Source organism: Sminthopsis crassicaudata, chromosome 4, assembly GCF_048593235.1.
Source record: "Sminthopsis crassicaudata isolate SCR6 chromosome 4, ASM4859323v1, whole genome shotgun sequence".
Lineage (NCBI taxonomy): Eukaryota > Metazoa > Chordata > Mammalia > Dasyuromorphia > Dasyuridae > Sminthopsis > Sminthopsis crassicaudata.
Genome location: NC_133620.1, coordinates 276,660,912 through 276,682,947, shown reverse-complemented (window position 1 = coordinate 276,682,947; position 22,036 = coordinate 276,660,912). Strand labels below are relative to the sequence as shown.

The window sequence follows — 22,036 nt, the reverse complement described above, 5'->3', positions numbered from 1 at the left end:
CCTCATCGCTCATCCTTATTCTACTTTGAATAGATCTATTCCCTTTCTCGCCGCTGGGGCCCCAATTTCCTTAAATGTATAGTGTATTTATTTATTTTGGTTTTTTTCTGTATATACTTCTTTATGTAATTGGTCATCTCTTTGGATCAAATGTAAACTTTAAAAAAGGGATTACTTCCTATTTGTCCTTGTTTCTCCAGTTCCTAGCACAGTACCTGGAACAGTATAGGTTTTAATGGATGAGTATACTAAGGCCCAAAAAGATTCAGTGGCTTGCCCAAGGTTAGAATTTAAAGTCATATTTCTCTTATGATACAACCACCATTCTTCTTCCCAGTCTAGTCTAGCTCTGCTTCCCCAGAACTAGAATCCTGAGGTTTTGCTTCATGTTTGTTACTGCATCTATACAGTCATCATGTTAAATCATTGAAATCAAAAGAACTGCTTTATTGTACAATTCACTTAAAATTTTAATTTTGTAACCCTTAAAGATATGAAGTAGGCAACAAAGTTAAATGGAAAAATTAGAAGTGAATGGTTGTTTATATATTTATTTCAGAAAATTTTTTTGGGTTTTGTCTTTCCATTCAGGTTTACATGTATTGTTAAGCAAAAGTGAAGTGGCATATAAATTTCCAGAACTACTTCCTCTGGTAAGTGGTACTGAAACTTAAAAGCAAATTCTTTTTCTGTAGCATTCATGTTATCTTTGAAGTCCCAAGTACTTTATCTTTAACAGCAAATTTTTTTAAATTGAACTTAGTCCAAAATTTCCCTGCCCATCTGCTCTTGTTAATATAGAATACTAAGATTTTATGTGGCTTATTATTTGCAGAGTGAACTCAGTCCACCCATGTTGATAGAACACCCTCTTCGATGCCTTGTTCTATGTGCTCAAGTGCATGCAGGAATGTGGAGAAGAAATGGATTCTCTCTTGTTAATCAGGTTTGTATTTCAGATTTTGGAAGACGGTTTTACTACATTTCGAAGCCTCTAACCATATATGCATAGATAATGTATAGGCAGTGCTGTGGCTGGAGTGAGAGGGCAGTGATTAGAAGTTAGAGTATAATAGATAGAGGTAGAGTATAGGGGTTAGAGAGCTAGCCCTGGAGTCAAGAGGACTTGAGTTGAAACCCTGCATCAGACACTGGTTGTGTGACCCTGGACAAGACACTTAGCTTTTCTGTGTTTTAATTTTTTTATTTACAAAATGGCAATAATTATACCATTTATTTCTCAAGATCATTGTGAAAATAAAATGAAATATTTGTAAAGACTTTGCAGGATTAAAAATGCTATCCAAATACTGTAATTATTAGCTACCATAGTTTTCATGGCACTTAGTCATTAATTTAAAAGCTACAATAGAAAAGAAAAAGAGGGTGTAGCTAGGTTGCACAGTGAATAGAGCACCAGCCTTGAATTCAGGAGGACCCAAGTTCAAATCTGGTCTCAGACACTTAACACTTCCTAGCTGTGTGACCCTGGGCAAGTCACTTAACCCCAGCCTCAGAAAAAAGAAAAAAAGAAAAAACACAAATTTAATCATAGAATTCAAAGTTCTCATAATCTATCTTTGTTAAGTGTATAAGAAACACAATGTTAAAAGTAGAAAAGCAAAGCAATAATCTAGATTTCATTGTCAAATTCAGCTAAAAGCTGTTATAGTATTAAAACTCGAGTTTTAATTATTGTTAAATTTCACTTAGTCTAGATTGACTTTGGAGCTTTTTTTTCCCCATAACTTTTGGCCTTATTTTTTACTAGAAGACAAGCTGGAAATTGAAGAATTATGATTATAGAGATAGACCTAGGAGCCCTATTTTGCTGGCATCCTTAGAAATACTGCTTAAACTAATCTATCACTTCATCAGTGAAATTGGTCCTAGAGCAGGAAACAGTATGATGTATAGGTATGGGAAATGGATTTAGAATCAAAAGAACTGGTCATCCTAATGTTTACTATCATGTATGAGCTTAGAAAAGAATTACTTCCTTTTTCTAAGCCTCAATTTCCTTATCTGTCCTTATTCTTCTAAATGATATATAAGGGTCCTTTGAGCTCTTCATTCTAGCACATTGCTATGTCATGGCATTTCAAGTCATATCTCATCCGTAACTTCTTTTCCTATGTGAAGCATGTTCTTCTTCCCTTACGTTCTCTAAGGTGTTTGCATTTGAGGCCTTTCTCTTGATCTCTTAACCCTTCATGGATAAATTGAGAAATCAAATGTCCATTTATCATATCTAGTTTTTGTTACATGACAACACACATGGGACAACACATTTCCTGAAGAATTCCTTTTTTAGTTGTACACAGTGAATATCCAACACAAGAGGGATTCACTCAAAGGGTTTTAAATGTAAAATTGATTCTGACATTCTCATTTTACATAATGAAAAAACTGAGGTCCAGAGAAGGGTAATGATTTGCCTGAGGTTATATGTACAGTTAGTTGATATCTGAAGTGGGATTCATACCCAAGGATTCCTTTTTCCAAGGCTAGCATGATTCGTGATTCCTCATAACTAGTGAGGTCTCCCATTTGTGAATGGCATTGTATCAGTGGTATCAAACCCCAAACATAGCAGAAACTTCCTGGAAAAGAACAGTAATAGCTCAAGAAAATTTACTATGGCCCTCCCCCAAGAAAGATCAGGACAACCTAAAGAAGTTTACATTTGATATATCTATACATATTATATAACATCTATACATATTATATACTTGTATATATGCATAAATATATATGTATTTATATGGATGCACAGGTTTGTCTGTATTTATGTATATGTAAATGCATATACTGGACAGATAGTACACATAGACAGTTAATTAGGCCCAAGACCAAACAAAATAAGGAAGAGGGGCTTGGGTTGCCTTCAGAAAACTTCAGAGCTTTCATACTGCTTCTCTGAAAACAAGGAACAGATCTGAAATATAGCAATATACAAAGAATTAAAAATGCAAGTCACAGAGAGTTGTGTTAAAGAGGTACATGATAGATATGAGCAGACTGACACTTAAAACCAATGAAGACTTCTGGAAAAGAATAGGTGTAAAAGATATTATCAAAGAGATGTATGATGGGAAGAGAAATTGGGTTCATCCTGTGTCAATATTGAGGAACAGCAAAAGAACAGCTAGAGTATGCCACAATTATTTTTGCAGCGTCAGAGAAAACAAGGAATGCCTCCAGGAGAGTAAGTAGGTGTCCTGTAGAAGAATTAGGGGAAAACAAAAATAACAGTAGCATTCATTAGATAAGCATGGATAGCTTATGATCTGCATTATTGAAGGGTCTATCGTAATTGATGAGATGATGAATCTGAGTATCTTTTACATAACTGTTTATGCAGGAATAATATGCCACAGCCTATTTAGTTCTACCATCTGTCTCTATGCTGAGTCTTTTATAGGTTTTTATTCTTCAGAGATTATGATGTTCCATGATTTTCAGCAATATCACATCCATAGATTATTAGTGTAAATATGCTGCATATTTTCTCAAATGCATTCTAGCCTACTCTACTTCTCCCATTTAATTTTGAGACTAGTTTACAACTGTTCATCTGCAAATCATCTAAAGCATGCAGCATACCTTGATCTGTAGAACATAGAATTACTTTCATTATTCGGTAGCTTCATATATTTGATAAATTGATTACAAAAGCTATTGCCTTCAGGCCAGTTTCAATAGACTTGTGATGGAGAGAGCCATTTGCATTCAGAGAGAGGAGTATGAGAACTGAATGGGGATCAAAACGTAGTATTTTCACTTTTTTTTGTTGTTCTTGTTTGCTTACTTATTTTTTTCTTTCTCATTTTTCCCCTTTTAATCTGATTTTTTTCTTGTGCAACATGATAAATGTGGAAATATGTTTAGAAGGATTGTACATGTTTAACCTAAAGTGGATTACTTGCTGTTTAGAGGAGGTGGGGAAGAAGGGAGAAAAATTTGAACCCAAGGTTTTGCAAGAGTGAAAGTTGAAAACTATCTTTGCATATATTTTGAAAAATAAAAAGTTATAAACAAATTTTTTTAAGGTTATCACTTATTGTATGTTAGAATGTTTTTATAAATAAAGACAAATTACTTAGGAAAGTTGATGTGTGTTGTATTGTTTTGTTTTTTTAACAGATTTATTACTACCATAATGTGAAATGCAGACGTGAGATGTTTGACAAGGATATAGTAATGCTTCAGGTAATGAGACTAAGATACGTAGTTTTAACACAAAGATATTTTTTCTAATTGTTATTACTATAACATTCAGAAAAAAAAAATTTTAATACTACGGAAGAGAATAAGAATGGTAGCATAAAAATAAGAAGTAATAACACTATTAAAAGAGAAAATGTCCAGAAAAAAAGAACATCAAAAAGAAATAAAATATTTGGTCAAGATTATATAAAAAATATAGATTGCTTCAGAACTTACAAAGGTGCAATTAAAGAAAACTGAAGAGATACTTGAAAATAGCAGTAGTTAAAAAGTTGTCACATGTTGATGACGTATTCCTCACAAGAAAAAAAAAATGGAAAGTTTCCTAATATGGTATTATATCTTTGTGAATCTGCTGCTTTTAGTAATTTGTTGATGTGGAATTGCCATGCATTTTTTAAGAAACATTTTTAAGGGGCAGCTAGATGACACAGTATCAGTTCTGGAATCAGGAGGATCTGAGTTCACATCTGGTCTCAGACATTTAATACTTCCTAGCTGTGTGACCCTGAGCAAGTAACTTAACTATAATTATCTCACTTTCCCTTCCCCCCAAAAAAGTGTATTTTTAAATTGTCCATGTGAGTCAATTTTTTTCAAACTTGTTGGCCACCAATATGAATTTCAGTTGATAAGAAATAGATATAAAGGTTCAGGACTATACAACTTTCAGAAAATGTCTAAGGAATTAAAAGAAGTTCAGGCAGCCTGAAAATCAACAATACTTGTCATCAGTGAGTTGCCAAATCTTAACTTTAAAGCTTTTCTCTTTTATTTCAACCTTTGTTTTAAACAGACAGGTGTAAGCATGATGGATCCAAATCATTTCCTAATGATAATGCTCAGTCGGTTTGAACTTTATCAAATTTTCAGTACTCCTGATTATGGGAAAAGATTCAGCTCTGAAAATAGCAATAAGGTAAGTAAGATGCATAATTTTCCAAATATTTTTCATATCACTAATACATCTTTTAGCAATCTTTATCAACGTTAGTAAAGACGGGAGATGGAATTTTGAGTCCCTTAATGTTGCCCTATATTAATCAGAATATGAAATATGATTTTTACATGATTAAATAGTAAATAATATGTATGGTCTGTTTCAGTGACTTTTTATTGAAAAGAAGTTGCATTGCAAATTCTCTTGCCTCTCTCCTCCAACAAACTAACATTATTTTGGGCAAAATTGTAATATTTAACAGGTATTTATTGAACACATTTTGTTATTTTGCAAAGTATTGTGTTAGTCTTTATGAAAGGTTTATAGGGCAGAAAAGACAGGTTTTTTTTTTTCTTAAAGGAATCTGTAATTGAACTTTTATTCAATATTGTAATCCCAATATTTAAGGATGTTCTACCAAATCTTCAAAGATAGTTTTACAGCATATTAAAGCAATGTGATATATAACTATTATTTTTGTTAACATTAAAATATTTTTCTTTCTCAAAGCTAAATTTATTTCAAGTATAATATATTCCCTCAATACTAACTTGTATTTGGGAAAGGTAATTATTGTTACTCTTTTATATTAATTCATTATATATATATACTTAATATTGATTCCTTCCTTTTGAAGAGTTTACTTATCCTGTTGTGTTTTGAAAAGATGAATTGACATTTCATAATTTGTCTTTTTTACTGAACTAACCAGACTTATTCATTGAGACTATGGTACTTCACCCTTAAGTGGTTCCTCTACACATAATCTTTCAGCTAGTGAGGAGAGACCATGGTGGATTATGAAGAGATTCTTGCCCTTAGACTGCTAATCTGAAATGATTGAATCTACAGACAGTTCTTGCAAATTCAACTTTAAGTAAAGAAATCTGAAAGAAATCCACTTTCCCAAAAAATCATCTATGTTAGCTTTACAGTACTGTGCTCTCACTGTCTCCATGACTGCTCCTTGGCTCAGCACTCCATGCCTCCCTTCTCCCACAAAAACAAACAAACAAACAAACAAACTTTGAAGTGACAGCAGAACAAAGACTTAAGTGGAGAGACTATTACTGCTACTCCACTGCCTCTGGTGGAGCAGGGGCATGACTTTAAATCTCTAGTAGGCTAGGAAAGGAGACCTTTGCTTTACTCCACCATGTATCTGGTCCCTGAATGTCTCTTCTGTTTATCTATGCTCTAGTATTGTGTATCTCTCTGCCCTTGGCCCCCACATATCACCCATTTCTCCCAGCTATTTCTGTATCCCCACATGTTTTTCCCCTCAGTTCTGTCCAGGCCCCTATGTGGCTGGTCCCAACTTCATTTGTTTCTCCTCTTGCTCACGCTTCTCTGTCTCTGGCCCTAATGTGTCCTTGAACTGTGTGCCAGACTTCTCTTTTTGGTTGTGTGGCCCCCTTCCTGCACCCTACCCTGCCCCTCTTCCCTCTGTCAATGTGTATTCACATTACTTAGAAAGTAGAAGTCTACAGAATAATCTGTTTGTATTTGTATAATGTATTTGTTTATCTAGGTATAACTCTTATTTTTTGTTCATTCTAAATATAAGTATAAACAACTCATAATCTCTCAGGCCCACATTCTTAAAAATGTTTTGTTTTGGGTTTTTAGCGGGGGAATTGAGTGTAATATAAAATTAGAAGATATCAATAAAATTTATCAAACCAAAAAAAAAAAAAAAAAAAAGGTTATTGAATCTACAAATTTAACCAAGTAGACATTTAGGTTTTTTATTTATTAAAATTAAGAGTAGCCTTATGAATTGTTTTGTGCTTTTATTGTTGTTTTGAAATTTCTGGGTTGGTTGAAGTTGGTTGAAGGTGGACTTCAACTGAAGAATATGATGAAGGGATTGCAAAGTTGAATTTGGAAGGGTTTTGAATTGTGAAAGAGACCTGACATTGAATTTTGAGGAATGAAAATTTTAGAGGACTTAGGCTAAAAGAGAAGGGACAAAATCAGGAGAGAGATTTGAGGAAGAAAGGTGGAAAGATGGAAGAAATTGGGTATATCTGTTAAAGAGCTAATGAAGTAAGGAGATTGACATGCCTGAATTAGACTCCAACAAGTGTTTGCCAAGCTGCTATATGAGTTTCTAGCAAGAACAATAAAGGAGTGAGATTTTTGTTTCCAGAATGTAAAGAGAGCAGGATGAATTTTGTAATGACCCGAAGAGCATGTGTAACATTTCCTTCTGTTACTTCTGTTATGATCAATCAGTCATTATCTATGCTCAATGTTCACAGTGGTTTCCCTCCTAGAAAGAAGTTAAGCATTAGAAGAATAATTTTCTACTTTCTATGTTATCAATGGATATCAATGGAATACTTCATTTAAAAAAAAAAAAAAAGGAGGATCTGAAAAAGCAGAGTAATCCTTATCTGTCAGAAAGTTGAAAGAGGGAGGAAAGAAAACTCTTGAACTTGTGAGGTTCTTCCCTTGATGGTGGAAGCTGAGTTCTCTACAGAAGAAACAGCTTTCAAATTATTCTAAAGAATGTGGATAGGAAGCCTCAGGAAGCATGAAGGGACTGGTCATCCAACAAGGGTGAAAATAAAATATTGATAAGGTATTTGGGGGATCTTCTACTACATAATGCTAAAGCAGCTGTTTATTGACGTATTAACAGTAGAAAAGTCAGCTTTAATTCTAGCATCTGAACAGTGTTTTGAGAACATTGAAATTTGATGAATGGTGTCTACTTTTGTTTATCTTCATGATCACAAGTGATATTGGTTGGAGGAATGTTGAAAGCATTCATCAGGAATGTGATGTATTGGGGAAGATACTGAACACTTTTAGATAATAATTAACATTTTATGGCACTTTTTGTAGTACTTAACAGATATTATCTCATTTTATTCTCAGTTCATTCAGTAGATAAGTGCTATTATTATCCTCATTTTACAAAAGAGGAAATTGAGATTGAGATGGGCTAAGTACCCTAGATCACACAATTTGTAAGTGTTTGACATTTCAGAGCAGTTCCAAGATCCCTAGTTCCAAGTCTCAGTTCCATGGCAGAAAAAGGAGTAGTAGTATTTATTTCTTATTTCAAGGGAATAAGTCCATCATCCGGGTAAGGACCAGAGTGCAGATCAGGAGAGCAATGATGACACCTCTATTCTTATCACACCACTTTGGAAGCCCTAAGAACTTATAGACTCCCCCAGAATTATCTATGCAAAGAGTAGGGTGAAAAGTCTGAAATTTTATATAGTGATGGTTCCTGTCACCCCAATGTAGGTGATCATTCCTCTCAAACAATTTTAAAGTAACTAACTTCAAGGGAATAGGTGCCTTTGAGTAAGGACCGGAGTACAGATCAGGAGAGCAGTGATGACATCTCTACTGGGATCACACCCCTTTGGAAGCCCTAAAATCAAACTCTGGAGCAGTGTAAACAACAAAAAACAAGAGTGAGACTTTTTTCCAGTCAAAGACAATTTGGATGATCAAAAAGTGAGGTGTGTGACAGTGGAGTAGGAGCTGGCCTGCAGCATACTATGGCAGGACCAGCTGTGGACCTTGGAAGTGGCAGTGGATAACAGCAACAAAAATTTTAGTTTAGTTCAGTTTAGTTTAGTTTTAGTTTTAGAAGCCCTCATCACCCAGAGACAGTAAAAGGATTGAAAAAGATTTACAAGAGATTCTTGTGAAAGTATTGGGCACAAGACTAGTTCCTGTTTAGCAACTGTATTATCCATACTCAGTTCTGGGTCACAGATTCAGGGCAAAGAGGAACACGCAAGGGAACAAGGACCCTAGTTGCAATTTCAGAGCAATTCCAAGATCCCTAGTTCCAAGTCTCAGTTCCATGGCAGAAAAAGGGGGTAGTAGTAGTTCTTATTTCAGTGGAATAAGTCCATCATCCGGATAAGGACCAGAGTGCAGATCAGGAGAGCAATGATGACACCAAAAGGAAAAAGGACTAGAAAAATGAGTAAACAACAAAAAAGGAATCTGACCATCAAAAGCTACTGTGGTAATAAGGAAGCTTAAGACACAAACTCTTAAGACAACAATGTAAAAACATCAAAGAGCAAAGCCTTAAACTAAAATGTAGATTGGACATAAACACAAAAATTCATGGGAAAAGCCAAGGAGATGTTTTTAAAAGAGCAAAAAAATTGATTTTAAAAATCAAACAATAATGGTAGAGGAAAATTGGAGAAAGAGCAATGCAAGAAAATTATAAAAAGAATTAACAGGTTGGTTAAAAGAGGCTCAAAAAATTGTGAAGAAAATAGCACCTTAAAAAACAAAATTGACTAAATGGTAAAAAGAAGTAGTATAAAAACTGATTTTAAAAAATAATTCCTTAAAAATTAGAATTGAGTAAGTAGATTCCATGAGAGAACACAAAATAATAAAACAAAATCAAAAGAATGAAAAAAAAAAAATCTCATTCTCATCTGACCTAAATATAAATTCTATTGGGATTATAAATCTGTCTTGCTCAACAAGGAAGTAGGAAGAAAAGAGGGGAATGATTAGAGGGGAGGGCAGGAGGGTGTTCAGAAGCAAAAACAGGCTTTTTGAGGACCAAAATAAAATCAAAATGGATACATGATGTAGATATAAAGAGTAAAATGAAAAGTAAATTAGGGAAGTATGGAAAAAAGTAACTGTTAGATCTGTGGATAAAGGGAGCTTTTATAACCCAACAAAACCTAGAAAAGGTCATGGGAAATAAAATGAATAATTTTGGTTATATGAAACATAAAAGTTTTCATTCAAACAAAGCCAGTATAGCCAGAATGAGGAGGAAAGCAGGATCTAGGGAAAGGTGGGAATGGGGGGAAGGAACCTTTAGAAAAAGTACCTTATTTCTCAAATAGGTAGGGATCTAAACCAAATTTACAAAAAAATAAAAATAATTTCCCAATTAAAGGATATAAACAGGCAATGTTGAGAGAAGAAATCATAGCTATCAATAGTCATGAAAAAATTATCTAAATATGAATAATTAGGAAAATGCCAATTAAAACAATTCTGAATTACTACCTCATACCTATCAAATTGGTTATAATGACAACAGAAACAAAAAAAGGAAAATGACAAATGCTAGAGGAGATGTGGAAAAATAGGTGAGGAATATTAATGCATTCTTGGGTAGTTGTGAACTGATCGAACCACTTTGAAGAATAATTTTGAACTATGCCCAAAGGGTGATAAAACTGTATAGACTCTAACAGATATATATCACAAAGAGATTTTCCACTACCACCAAAATAATAATAATAATAATAATAATAATAATAATAATAAAGGAAAAGGATGTACCTATACAAAAATATTTATTGCAGCTCTTTTTGTAGTGTCAAAGGATTGGAAACTGAGGGGATGTCCATCAGTTCAGTGAATAGCTAAACAGATTGTAGTTTATGGATTGTGATGGAATATTATTGTGCTATAAGAAGTAATGAGGGGAATGGGTTCAGAACCACCTGGGAAGAGTTGTATGAACTAATGCAGAATGAAAGTGAATAGAACCAAGACAACATTGTATATGATAACAACAATATTGTATTAATGACCAGCTGTGAAAGACTTGGCCAATCTGATCAACAATACAATTCAATAATTCCAAAGAGACTCCTGATAAAAAATGCTATCTACCTACAGAGAGAGAATTGATGAATTCCATTGAAGTATATTTTTTAATTTTATTTTTCTTCTCCCTTTTTTATGCAACATGGCTAATAGAAAATTTTTTGCATGATTTCTTATGTGTAATGGGTATCATATTGCTTATCATTTCAGTGAATGTGGGAGGGACAAGAAAGAGGGTGAGAATTTGAACTTAGAATTAAAAAAGAAAGTTAAGAAAAACCCAGCAATCTGGGATTACAACCTTAACATGAAGTAGCACAATGTGACAACCAAAAAAGCTAATGTGATATCAGCTATGTTAAGAAAGGTCTAGTGTCTGGGACAAGGGGGAATGGTCCTTACGTGATGTCCCTTTAGACAATATTTAGAATATTAGGTTTAGTTCTGAGCACTGCTTGTAGAGGTGAACATTGATGAATTAAAGAGGATCCAGATTAGGGCAGCACATTCTGCCCTAGGCAGATCTTGAAGCATTTTGTCATATAAGGTTTGTTTGACAGAAATCGGAATATTAAACCTAAAGGGGAAAAAAAAGATGTAGAGGGAGGATATGATTAATTATTTTTAAGTATTTGAAAGGCCATCAAGTAAAAGACTTAATATTCTTTGTTCCACAGAATAAAATCAAGAGCATTAGCCTGGTATAAAGGGGAAATTTCCTAGCAATTAATGATGTCCTGTAATGAAGCTTCAAACAGTTATTTGAAGTAGTACATTATATTACTTTTCCTGTATGTTGTAAGAATACAAATATTCTTTTTTTATATAACTTTTTATTTATTTATAAGATATATGCATGGGTAATTTTTCAGCATTGACAATTGCAAAACCTTTTGTTCCAATTTTTCCCCTCCTTCCCCAGATGGCAGGTAGACCAATACATGTTAAATACAATATATGAGATACAAATATTCTTAATCAGGATTGAGTTAGAATAGACAGCATTTAACATTCTTCATGACTCTCAGATTCTGTGCACTATCAGACAATGTTTAAGCATAGTGAAATAAAACAGATGCCGTTCTTCTAATGCTTCCACAGTAATAAGAAGTCAAGGGATCCTAATTATATTTTTTCATTTAACTATCCCTCATCACTATTCACATTTCTAAAACAGGTACCAAAGCAAATAGGAGCTTTATGTGGAATTTGTATGAATCTTGCAAAATGGTCAGTGCCAAGTAAAATTAGCAATTGTTTAATTTGTGAACAGTATGAGATGTTGGATTCCTTTATTAAAAACACACACACACATACACATACACATATGCATATAAATATAAATATAGATATATAACATTGCTTAGCATACAACTTGATATTTGCTTACTATTTGAAAGCCTAAATGCATCATTTTCCTTTTGTCAATAAACCATAAGGTGTGCTTTTTCAAACTTTTGCCCTTTGTCTCTCCATCCCTTATTTACAATAGGATATCGTTCAGCAAAATAATACTCTAATAGAAGAAATGTTGTACCTCATTATAATGCTTGTTGGTAAGTTTTTCAATCTATCACAAATATAAATTTGGGTGGGTCTTTCAGTTGAACATAGCTCAGAAATCCTAATAACCTGATGTGTTTCTGAAATTCAGTTCGTAAGAATAGATGTTACCCCTCTTACTCCTTTTTTCCTTCAGTTAGGTGTGATGGAAGATTTGTGAAAAATGGCTTCTTAGAGTACTATCAACCTAAAGGGTTCCAAGGTTTGAAAAAATTAAAGGAATAAATGGTAGCATACTAGAAAACAGAATATTCAAAAGTCCAGTGCACTACCATTGTTGCTGAGATTCCTGGCACTTGGTCCAAAAGGTTTCTCTTCTCTTTAAGAAGCAAAAAAATTTTCTTGGCAGTGTTAACGGTTAATAATTTTAATTAGTGAACTATAGTTACAAAGGTTTTTTTTTTAATCTTTCCTTTCTTTTATCCTCTGCTTTTTCTTGTCTCCTGTCTTTCCCCTCATCCTGTGCTATTTTAGCTCCCCTATAACATCTCTGTGTACCATAGAAAAACAATTATAATTACTGCCAAGGGGATGAAAAAGGGGAAAATGTGGTGAAAACAAAGGGTTTTTTTGGGTTGGTTTGCCAAGTAGCAGGTGAAATGAATGAGAAGAGGTACCTTAACTGCTATTTTTTCCATCTGCTCCATTATTATACTCTTTTTACCATATTCTGCTCCCACCTCATCCCCAGTTCAAACAAAACAGTGTTTTGTAGTTACCTGACATGACTATGATTCAGTACGGCTATGATACAAAGGTTTTTTTATCTTTCCTTGCTTTTTTCCAAGCCCAGGCCTCTTTTCCAACTGTTTGTGGACCTAAGAACTAACACCCATTGATTTTGGTGACAGTTGCCAAACTGTTCACTTTCCCACTTCCAAGGCAGACTAAGGGATAGAAATATAAAAATAAACATTTTATTTAGCTATAAACACTATAACTACACTAAATGTATATGTTTATATACTTTTTTCTAATTTAACAGGAGAAAGATTTAGTCCTGGAGTTGGACATGTAAATGCTACAGATGAAATTAAACGTGAGATTATCCATCAGCTGAGCATTAGACCTATGGCTCATAGTGAATTGGTAAAAGCTTTGCCAGAAGATGTAAGTATCTAAAAATCCACAATATATAGAACAAGTTTTCTTTAAGTTTTCCCAAACTAAAAATAAAACACATTACTTGAATGTACAGGGAACAAATAGAAAGCTCTTAAAGATCTCTGCTTTTTATATTTATTGTATAATAAATCTTTTATAAAGCAATGAAAAGTTTTTGCATACCCCCTCTTCTATAGTAAGTAAGAACCTGTGAAGTTAGCAAGTATACTTTCATAACTCATGGAACAGTAGGAGGAGAGAGAGGGTATCCAGGGGACAAAGAGATTTCCCTTTCACAGTTACAGATTACAACCCTTTTGTTGACTCAATAAATGTTTTTCCAGAATTGTGGTTGATAAAAAATTAATCATCATAGAATTAGGTTAATAAGTCTCTTTGATCTTAATTATCCATATCATTAAACAAGTATCATTTGTCCTTGCTCAAAAACTGTTTCAGGTTGATAGAAGCTATTTATCTCTAGTGAGGCATAGGAATAGAATTTTGTCCAGCTGGGTTAAAAAAAATGAATTTAAATTTTCTTAATAATTTGAGTAAGGAATATTTAAAAATCAAAAACCATATTTAAAGATACCAAAAGACTCTGCATATTGTAATTGTAAAAGTGAAAAATTTGAGATAGTGATAAATTACTCCAAAAAAAAATTTTTTTTTAAATTTCATTTTCAAGTTGTGGTTAATTGAAGTAATACATATAAATATATGTGTAAATTAATGCATGTAAACCTTAATATGAGATTATTAAATGTCATTAAGTATTATTAAAATGAGTTTAGCATTTTCATTTAACCCCTTTCAGGCCTTGATTCCATATAATATAGTGGCGTTTGTTACTGTTCTTTGAAGTTATATTAAGTTTTGTGAATGTCAGCACACAGGAAGATCTTACACACACATTGTGTATGAAGCCTCTGGACTACTATTAACTAGTAATATGAAACACTTTTTTAACTTATTATTATGCCATTCAGGAGAACAAGGAGACGGGAATGGAGAGTGTAATTGAAGCAGTTGCCTGTTTCAAGTGAGTTTATTTTCTAAAGTAATATTATATTCTAAAATTTCATTTTCTTAACATAGCTGATTTCTCTTAACAGTAAGCAGTGAAGTGTGAAATTTAATCTCACAGGGCCATGTTTTTAGATGATATCTTCTTGATGACATCTTGACCCTTCTACTACATGCTTTACAAAATTAAATTAAGCCAGCTTCCCATAATAATTTGGGGAACAGCTAGGTGGCGTAGTAGAAAGAGAGCTTGTTCTGAAGTCAAGAGAACCTGAGTTCGAATCCAGTCCCAGACATTTGCCACTTAACTAGCTGTTTGACTGAATGAGTTACTTAACCATATTGCCTTACAACAAAAAAATACAATTGAGAAAATTAAAAAAAAAAAAAATTAAAAAAAAAACTATGGTTGACAGTTGCCATGATATTGAAGCAGCTCACTGAATTATCTAGATTGAGTGTTTTTTTTATATATTGATTATTTTTTAAAAATAATAATAATAATAATGGTTAACTTTTAAATTTTTTAAAATTTTTATTTTAAATTAATGTTTTATACTTCTTGAAATATCCTTCTTTGTTCTCTTTAGCATTCAGTTTTTCTGGCTAACCTGTGTGAACTGCCCTTAATAGTTTTTAATGACTTCAAATTTTTGAGTTTTAGAAAAGTTTCTTAATCATACTTTATCAACCTTCTAAAATACATCACCATTAATATGTAGAAAATAAACATCGATCTGAATGAAGTGGAAGTTGGAAATATGTTTTCAAAGTTATAGTAAATATAATTCCATTTATATTGAAAAACATTAACATGTTTTGTACTTTTATAATTTTTCTTCTAAATTTATTATAAAATTTTTTCTTATGTATTTCCAAGCACCAGATATTGGAACAAGAGAACATTATATCCTCATCAAAAACAAAGAATCATAATACCAGGAAATTCTATGGCATTAGTATCTTTTTCTAAAAAAAAAAAAATATATATATATATATGTGTGTGTGTGTGTGTGTGTGTGTGTGTGCGTGCTATTTGTTTTTATATCACATTGATTTCTGGAAATTTCTCTTACTAAGATTGAACTTTCCATTGTAATTTTAAAAAGTTAAAATTTTTCAGAAGCATAATTAATTATATAAGCAACAAAACACATGATGCTTTACATAAATGCAGGAGAAAAACACATATGAAAATTCCTAAAAAATATAGCCATTGAGTTACCTTTTTTCAATAAATAGATATATGTAGAACTAAGAACATCTTTTATGTTGAAAAACATTAGAAAAACTCCCAGTCCAGATAGGTAAAAATATAACTGTCCTCTTTAAATACTCTTATTTGATGTCATTCATAAGGTCATAAATTTAAAACTGGAAGGGAACTTTGAAATCATCAAATTTGATCCCCTTATTTAAAAAATTAAGAACAAAAATCCAGCAAGGTTAAATGACTTATTCTAGATCATATAAATTGTATAATTTGCAGAAAAAGAATTTGATCTCAAGTCTTGTTACTCCTAAGTTTAGCTGACTTCATCATTCTTTCTGATACTTCTATAAGTGCTAGCTAACAAAATACAAGAACAAAAAAATTAAAGATATAAAACAGACAAAAATGGAAACAAAACTACTCTTATTTTCAGATAATGTAATATCCTGAAAACCTCAGAATCAGTGAAGAAATTGATCAAAAGGATTGTATTTATGTATATATATATATTATAATGGTATTTATATATATGTAATATATATAATTTATATTATATTTATATTCATTAAAGTAGCAGATAAAATTACGAGCATGATCCATCCCTCACAACAATCAAGAAGAAAAAAAAAAAAGAATTTCTCTTCAAAATTACAAAATACATAAAACATCTTAAGAATCCCACAGATACTCAGTTCCACAAAAGTCATAAATAAATACAAATATAAAACATTCCACAGAAAGAAAGATGTAAATAGAAATTCAGCAGATTTGGTTAGGATAGGACAGTAAAATAAAAATAATATTATGTAAATTCACTTATAGATTTGGTACTATACTTCTTAAATTATTGAGGAAATATTTACTAGAACTATATAAATGCAAAATTTAATGGAGGAATAAAATCTATTATCTCAGTGGAAATAATGGAGGAAACTATAGGAATGAAAGGATAATTATCAGGTCTCACTATATTATAAAACAATAATCATCAAAACTGGTAGTAGTGAAAGATTGATAAGTGAGCAGCAAGCAGTTTAAAAAAAAAACTTAGTATTTAATAAATATGACCATAAATTATATATAAAAAGACTTTCTTTTTGGAAAAAAAAAAAAACTCTGTAAAAATCAAAAACTAGGTTTAACTTCTACATTTTTGATCTGAGATCAGAGGCTTTGTCCTTTACAAGGATGAATGTCATTTCAAAAATTTTGTGATAACAATTAATATCATTGCTTTTTGTTTATAGGAAGCCTGGATTGACAGGACGAGGTCTATATGAACTAAAGCCAGAATGCACTAAAGATTTCAATCTATATTTCTACCATTTTTCAAGAGCAGAGCAATCTAAGGTAATTATGGGGAAAAACATACTCAGATGCTTTCTGTTAGCTACTTAAAATCAAATTGTAAGCCGTTATATTTTATATCAGTTTATAAAATTTTCAAGATTCATAGTTTGTGTTATTCTTTCTCTTCATTCTCCTTCACTCTATATATCCAGTCAGTTACTAAATCTTGCCATTTTTATTTTTATATCATCTTTTGCATCTGTCCCATTCTCTTTCTACTCACTCAGCCATCATCTCAATTCAGACCTTCATTACCTCTCAAATTTATTCTTGAAGTGGCCTCCCTGCTTCAGGTCTCTGCCCACTCCAGTCTGGCTTCCTTATTGCTGCTAAAATGATTTTTTTAAAGTGAAGATCTGATTGTGACACCCTCTCCCCAACTCAGCAAATTGCAGTGGCTTCTTATTTCTTCAAGGATCAAATATAAATTCTTTTTAGTTGTTAATGCTCTTTACAATTTTTATCCAGCTTCTCTAATCATATTACTCATTACTCTCCCCCCTATACTCTGCTACCCAGCCAAATGGTCTCCTTGATTCTCAGATATGACATTGCTATCTCTTATCTCTGTGCTATTTAATTATTTTCCCTCTTGCCTGGAATGTATTTTTTTCCTTCACCACATCAAATCCCTTTCTTATTTCATGATTCAGATCAAAAACTGCCCACTCTGTGAAGCTTCTTCTTAATTCTCTTAACTGCTGTCTCCCTCTCATCCAAATAGTACTTCATTTTTTCTTTTTTTTCCCCCATATACTTGTATATGTCCTCCTTCATTCCCATTAGTATGTGAGCCCCTTATAGACAGAGATTGTTTCATTTCATTATATTTGTATATTTCCTATCTAACCCTAAATGCTTGGTGTTTAGTAAGCAATTTACAAAAACTTACTGAATGATTGATGAATCATTTTAATGGCAGTGGGTTTTTTTTTCTCATGAAAATTTATTGAAATCTCATTTTTTAACTTCTAGTTTAAAATTTGGTCAAGCTTTTATCAATTCTCATTCTAATTGAATACTTCAAAAAGTAATATAATCTAGAACTGGAAAGAGAGGGACTTTGTGAATCATAAATCCAAATTCCTCATTTAACCAATATGGGATTTATTATCTAATTGGATTTTATGGTTTCCCCAAAAAATAACACAGATTATGAATGACAATCAGGATCCAAGTCTGGGTCCTCAGAGTCTGAATTTAATATTCTTCCTACTACCTCCAACTATGAACTATAAAAATTCTGTAGTTTTCAGTGAGTGGAGCTAAACTTTTCATCTTATATCCAAGTTCTGATTTGCTTCTTTGCTGCTAATTTTACTTCTAGTAAGTCTTTGCCATAATGTCCCCCTCCCCCATTTTTTTTTTTTCAGTAAAGATGCTTTGCACGATTAAAAATATATTTAAATGCTCTCACAACTGTTGTTGAAAACAGTTTTAAAGAATATAAATTTGCTCAAGCCAAATGATTATTCTCTTGTTTGCTAATTGTGTGATTGGTAATTTGTAAAATTGATAGATCATTAACTTATGATTTTCAGGTATTCCTTATTGAATTTTAAACTAAATATTTTTTTATTTTTCTTAGGCAGAAGAAGCTCAAAGAAAATTAAAAAGGCAAAATAGGGAAGATACAGGTTGGCACCTTATTTCTCTTATTTCTCTTTTTTATTCAGTAATATTTACACAAGTTGTTGGAGATGTGATTTCATTTAAGAAGTACTTTCTTTATGTAAAGTGCCATGATGTGAGCCAGAGATAAAAACTGTTCCTGCTTTCAAAGAGTTCATATTCTATGATAGAAAACAACTTATAGATCAATAAGTAATACAAAAGTAAATACAAAGTAATTTTTTCCTGGGGATGAAATAGTAAGAGATCTAATAACTGAATAAATTAGAAAATTCCTAGTACAGGAAGAGGCACTTGATTTGAGCCTAAAAGAAAGGATTTTTGTGGTGGGGGAGCACATTTTCAATGTGGAAATAAGTAAAAGGAAGGTGAATCCAGCACTCCTCTAGCCTAGAGTCTAGTAAGGAAAATAAGATTTCTATAAATAATTATAGTTACTACATAATCATATATCATGATATAATATTAAACTATATGAATTTACAGGAAAGAGAAATACCTTTTTCCCAGAAAGAATCAGAAAAGAAGCCTTTAAGGGGGATGAATGTGTAAGGAAATGTGTAAGGAAAAATAATCTAGAAAGAAAAATTTTTTTTTTCTTTTCACTTTCCCTTCCTTAGAATAAAAGAAAAAATTTTCAAGTACACTCTAGAGTAAAACAAAGGACTATATTTTCCATTTTCAAATATTTATATAACATTCTGCATTTTTTTTTAAATCACACTTAGTTTGAATGACATTAAAAGTTCCATGACTTAAGGGATTCATGTCCATTGTGAACCAAACAAGGCACAATATGTAAGGTACAGAACTTTTACCTGGACTGAGGCTATAATACAAAGTATTATATAAAAGTGTCCACATTAAATAATCTTTTAGATCAGTGGTGTCAAGTTCAAATAGAAATGTATCCCTGTGGGCTACATATTGACTTAGAATTAATCACAAATTAATATTATCTATATTTTATTGTATTTTTATTTATTTTGTTAAACATTACCCAATTACATTTAAATCTGATTTTAGAGTATTGGGCCACTGGTTTAGATTCTTCCTCAATTGTTAACATAAAACTCCTTTCTCCCTAACTCAGTCCTTCCACAGTATTATCCTAGGGTTGTATCTCCATAAGTTGAGTATAATTCCTGTATATCTTGTCACACTTACATAAGTAGATTTTGAGATCTGAACGCTAGGCCCCAAACCAAAAAGCCTTTCCCTTAGCTGGAATTGCTATTTACTGCTACTTTTGAAGATGAGAGGAAAGGGAAGAGTAGAGGCTCTGGCTCTACATGAGACATAAGGCTATTTTCAAGTTTGCCTGAGGTGGGCAGATGCTGAAGAGTAGTTAACAAGAATTCATGCTCAAGGACTCTTTAATATTTCTGGATAACTATACTGAGGAGTGGATCTGAATGAGAAGCAGCCTGCTGCCTAGGCAGGAGATCTAGGCGTAAGGATAATAAGATCCTTCTCACTGGGCTTACTGAATAAAACTAAGTTCCCTCTTCCTCTTCTTAAAACTGACAGCCTGATAAAAGAGCACATTTTCAAGATAAATGTAAAGTTCTTATTCTGCATCTTGAGTCTGTCACCTCTTAGAGGGAATTTCAAGAAAGAACCAGGAGAGCATTTGGGAAGAGGTAGAAGTAACTCAGTTTTTGACTGAATATGGACTTTAGAGGAGCCAGCAGTAAGGCTGAAAAAAGAAGAGGTTAAGACCAAGATACAGCTTTTGAGCCAAAAAGTGTATACTTCATTCTATAATTAGCCTTTGAAAGTTTTTGATCTGGAGTATTGAGGGGAATGTGTAGGGGAAAAAAAGTTTTGCTTTCCTAAGATTAATTTGAACTGCCAAGACATAAGTTAATGGGAATTAATTAGACACTGAAATAGTATGGAAAAAAATTAATTCTGAGAAAAAAACTAATTAATTTGTTTTTCAGCACTTCCACCTCCTGTTTTGCCTCCATTCTGCCCCTTGTTTGCAAGTCTGGTTAATATTTTGCAATCAGATGTTATGTTGTGTATCATGGGGACAATACTGCAATGGGCTGTAGAACATAATGGATATGCTTGGTCGGAATCTATGCTACAACGGGTAGGTTGTCTTTAAAATTCAGTTTTTTTGTAACTTACAGTTTGGTCTTTCATATGACAACTGAATTATCAGATATTTTCTTCTTAAAACTTCTGTTTTACTTTAGGTCTTACATTTGATTGGAATGGCACTGCAAGAGGAAAAACAACATTTAGAAAATGTCACTGAAGAGTCTGTAGTGACATTTACTTTCACTCAGAAGATATCAAGTATGTCTCAATTTTATTTCTTAATCTTTTTAACCATACATGTTATTGCCTTGCTATGGGGATCTCCCAGTGAGGAACTTCCTTTACCCATGCAGATTAGCACCTTCTCATCGACCAAAAGTGTTCTAAAATTGGCTAGCGCCTAAGAGTGACTTGTGACTTGTGACTTGCCTAGGGTCACACGGCCAGGATAGAGAGAGAGACAGAGAGACACAATTGAGAGAGAGAGAAAAAAAGGGAGAGAGAGAGGTCACGGTCTGAAGTGGAAGTCAATTCTTCATGACTCCAAGGTCAGCTTTTTATCTATTTTGCCTCCCTTTGTGAAAATGAAGGCTGTACATCTTTTTAATAAACTGTAACATCTAGGAATCTATTTTAAGAAGCACTAAATGAACTGAGACCAAGTATTCATTTGTTTACTAAGCATCATTGTGCTATGGGCAATTACAAATCTAGGTGTATTTCTTTTATATAAATATTGTTCAGTACATCCATAGATGAAGAAGTCTGTTAGATTTTTAAGCTCCTTAAGAGTAGGAGCTGATTCGTTTTTTCCTTTCTTTGTGTTTGCAATGCTTAGCCTAATGCCTGTCACATGGTAGGCAATTGGTAAATTCTTAATGATTGATTAAAAGACATGGACATAAACTGATATGTTTTAGAACCATCGCTTTATCTTTCTGATCTAATCTATAATTAAAAATGAAGCTAAATTCTGAACTTCTGGTGGTAATGAGAAGTTAGGTGCACCAAGTTCAGATTAAAATGCCAACTTTGACTCTAGAGAACAGTTGATGAAACATACTTCCCTCCTCTGTAGAAAAATGCAGAACTGAGATGTAGAATGAGAAGAAATTTGGGGTAGAACATATGTTGAGAAATGGTTGGAAAGATTTAAAAAAATTTAAGTTCCAAAACAGATGAATTTGTATTTGAACTTAAAGTATACAATGTACCATTGGAATTCATCAGGGCATTTCAGGTATATATGGACAGAACTGGGGAGAATATTGGGAAATCTCACTCTCTCATCTATTTTGGAAAATGCAGCTAATCTAAAACCTAAGATTTCAATAAAAATTTAACTTTAA

At 32.5% G+C, this 22,036-nt stretch overlaps 1 protein-coding gene across 3 annotated transcripts in view; it reads left to right on the top strand.

The window, feature by feature from the left end:
- The window catches only part of UBR2 (ubiquitin protein ligase E3 component n-recognin 2), a 145,801-nt gene that overhangs the window by 79,790 nt on the left and 43,975 nt on the right, over window positions 1-22,036 (top strand). For 2 of the 3 annotated variants that reach the window (XM_074310891.1, XM_074310890.1), the window contains exons 16-26: window positions 592-653; window positions 836-946; window positions 4,147-4,212; window positions 5,027-5,149; window positions 12,237-12,300; window positions 13,293-13,417; window positions 14,404-14,456; window positions 16,901-17,003; window positions 18,592-18,640; window positions 20,582-20,736; window positions 20,843-20,945. In XM_074310891.1, coding sequence (XP_074166992.1) covers window positions 592-653; window positions 836-946; window positions 4,147-4,212; window positions 5,027-5,149; window positions 12,237-12,300; window positions 13,293-13,417; window positions 14,404-14,456; window positions 16,901-17,003; window positions 18,592-18,640; window positions 20,582-20,736; window positions 20,843-20,945 — 1,014 coding nt within the window. Of the gene's footprint in view, window positions 1-591; window positions 654-835; window positions 947-4,146; window positions 4,213-5,026; window positions 5,150-12,236; window positions 12,301-13,292; window positions 13,418-14,403; window positions 14,457-16,900; window positions 17,004-18,591; window positions 18,641-20,581; window positions 20,737-20,842; window positions 20,946-21,120; window positions 21,321-22,036 lie in introns of those variants that run through there. The other variant, XM_074310892.1, reaches the window with a different exon arrangement.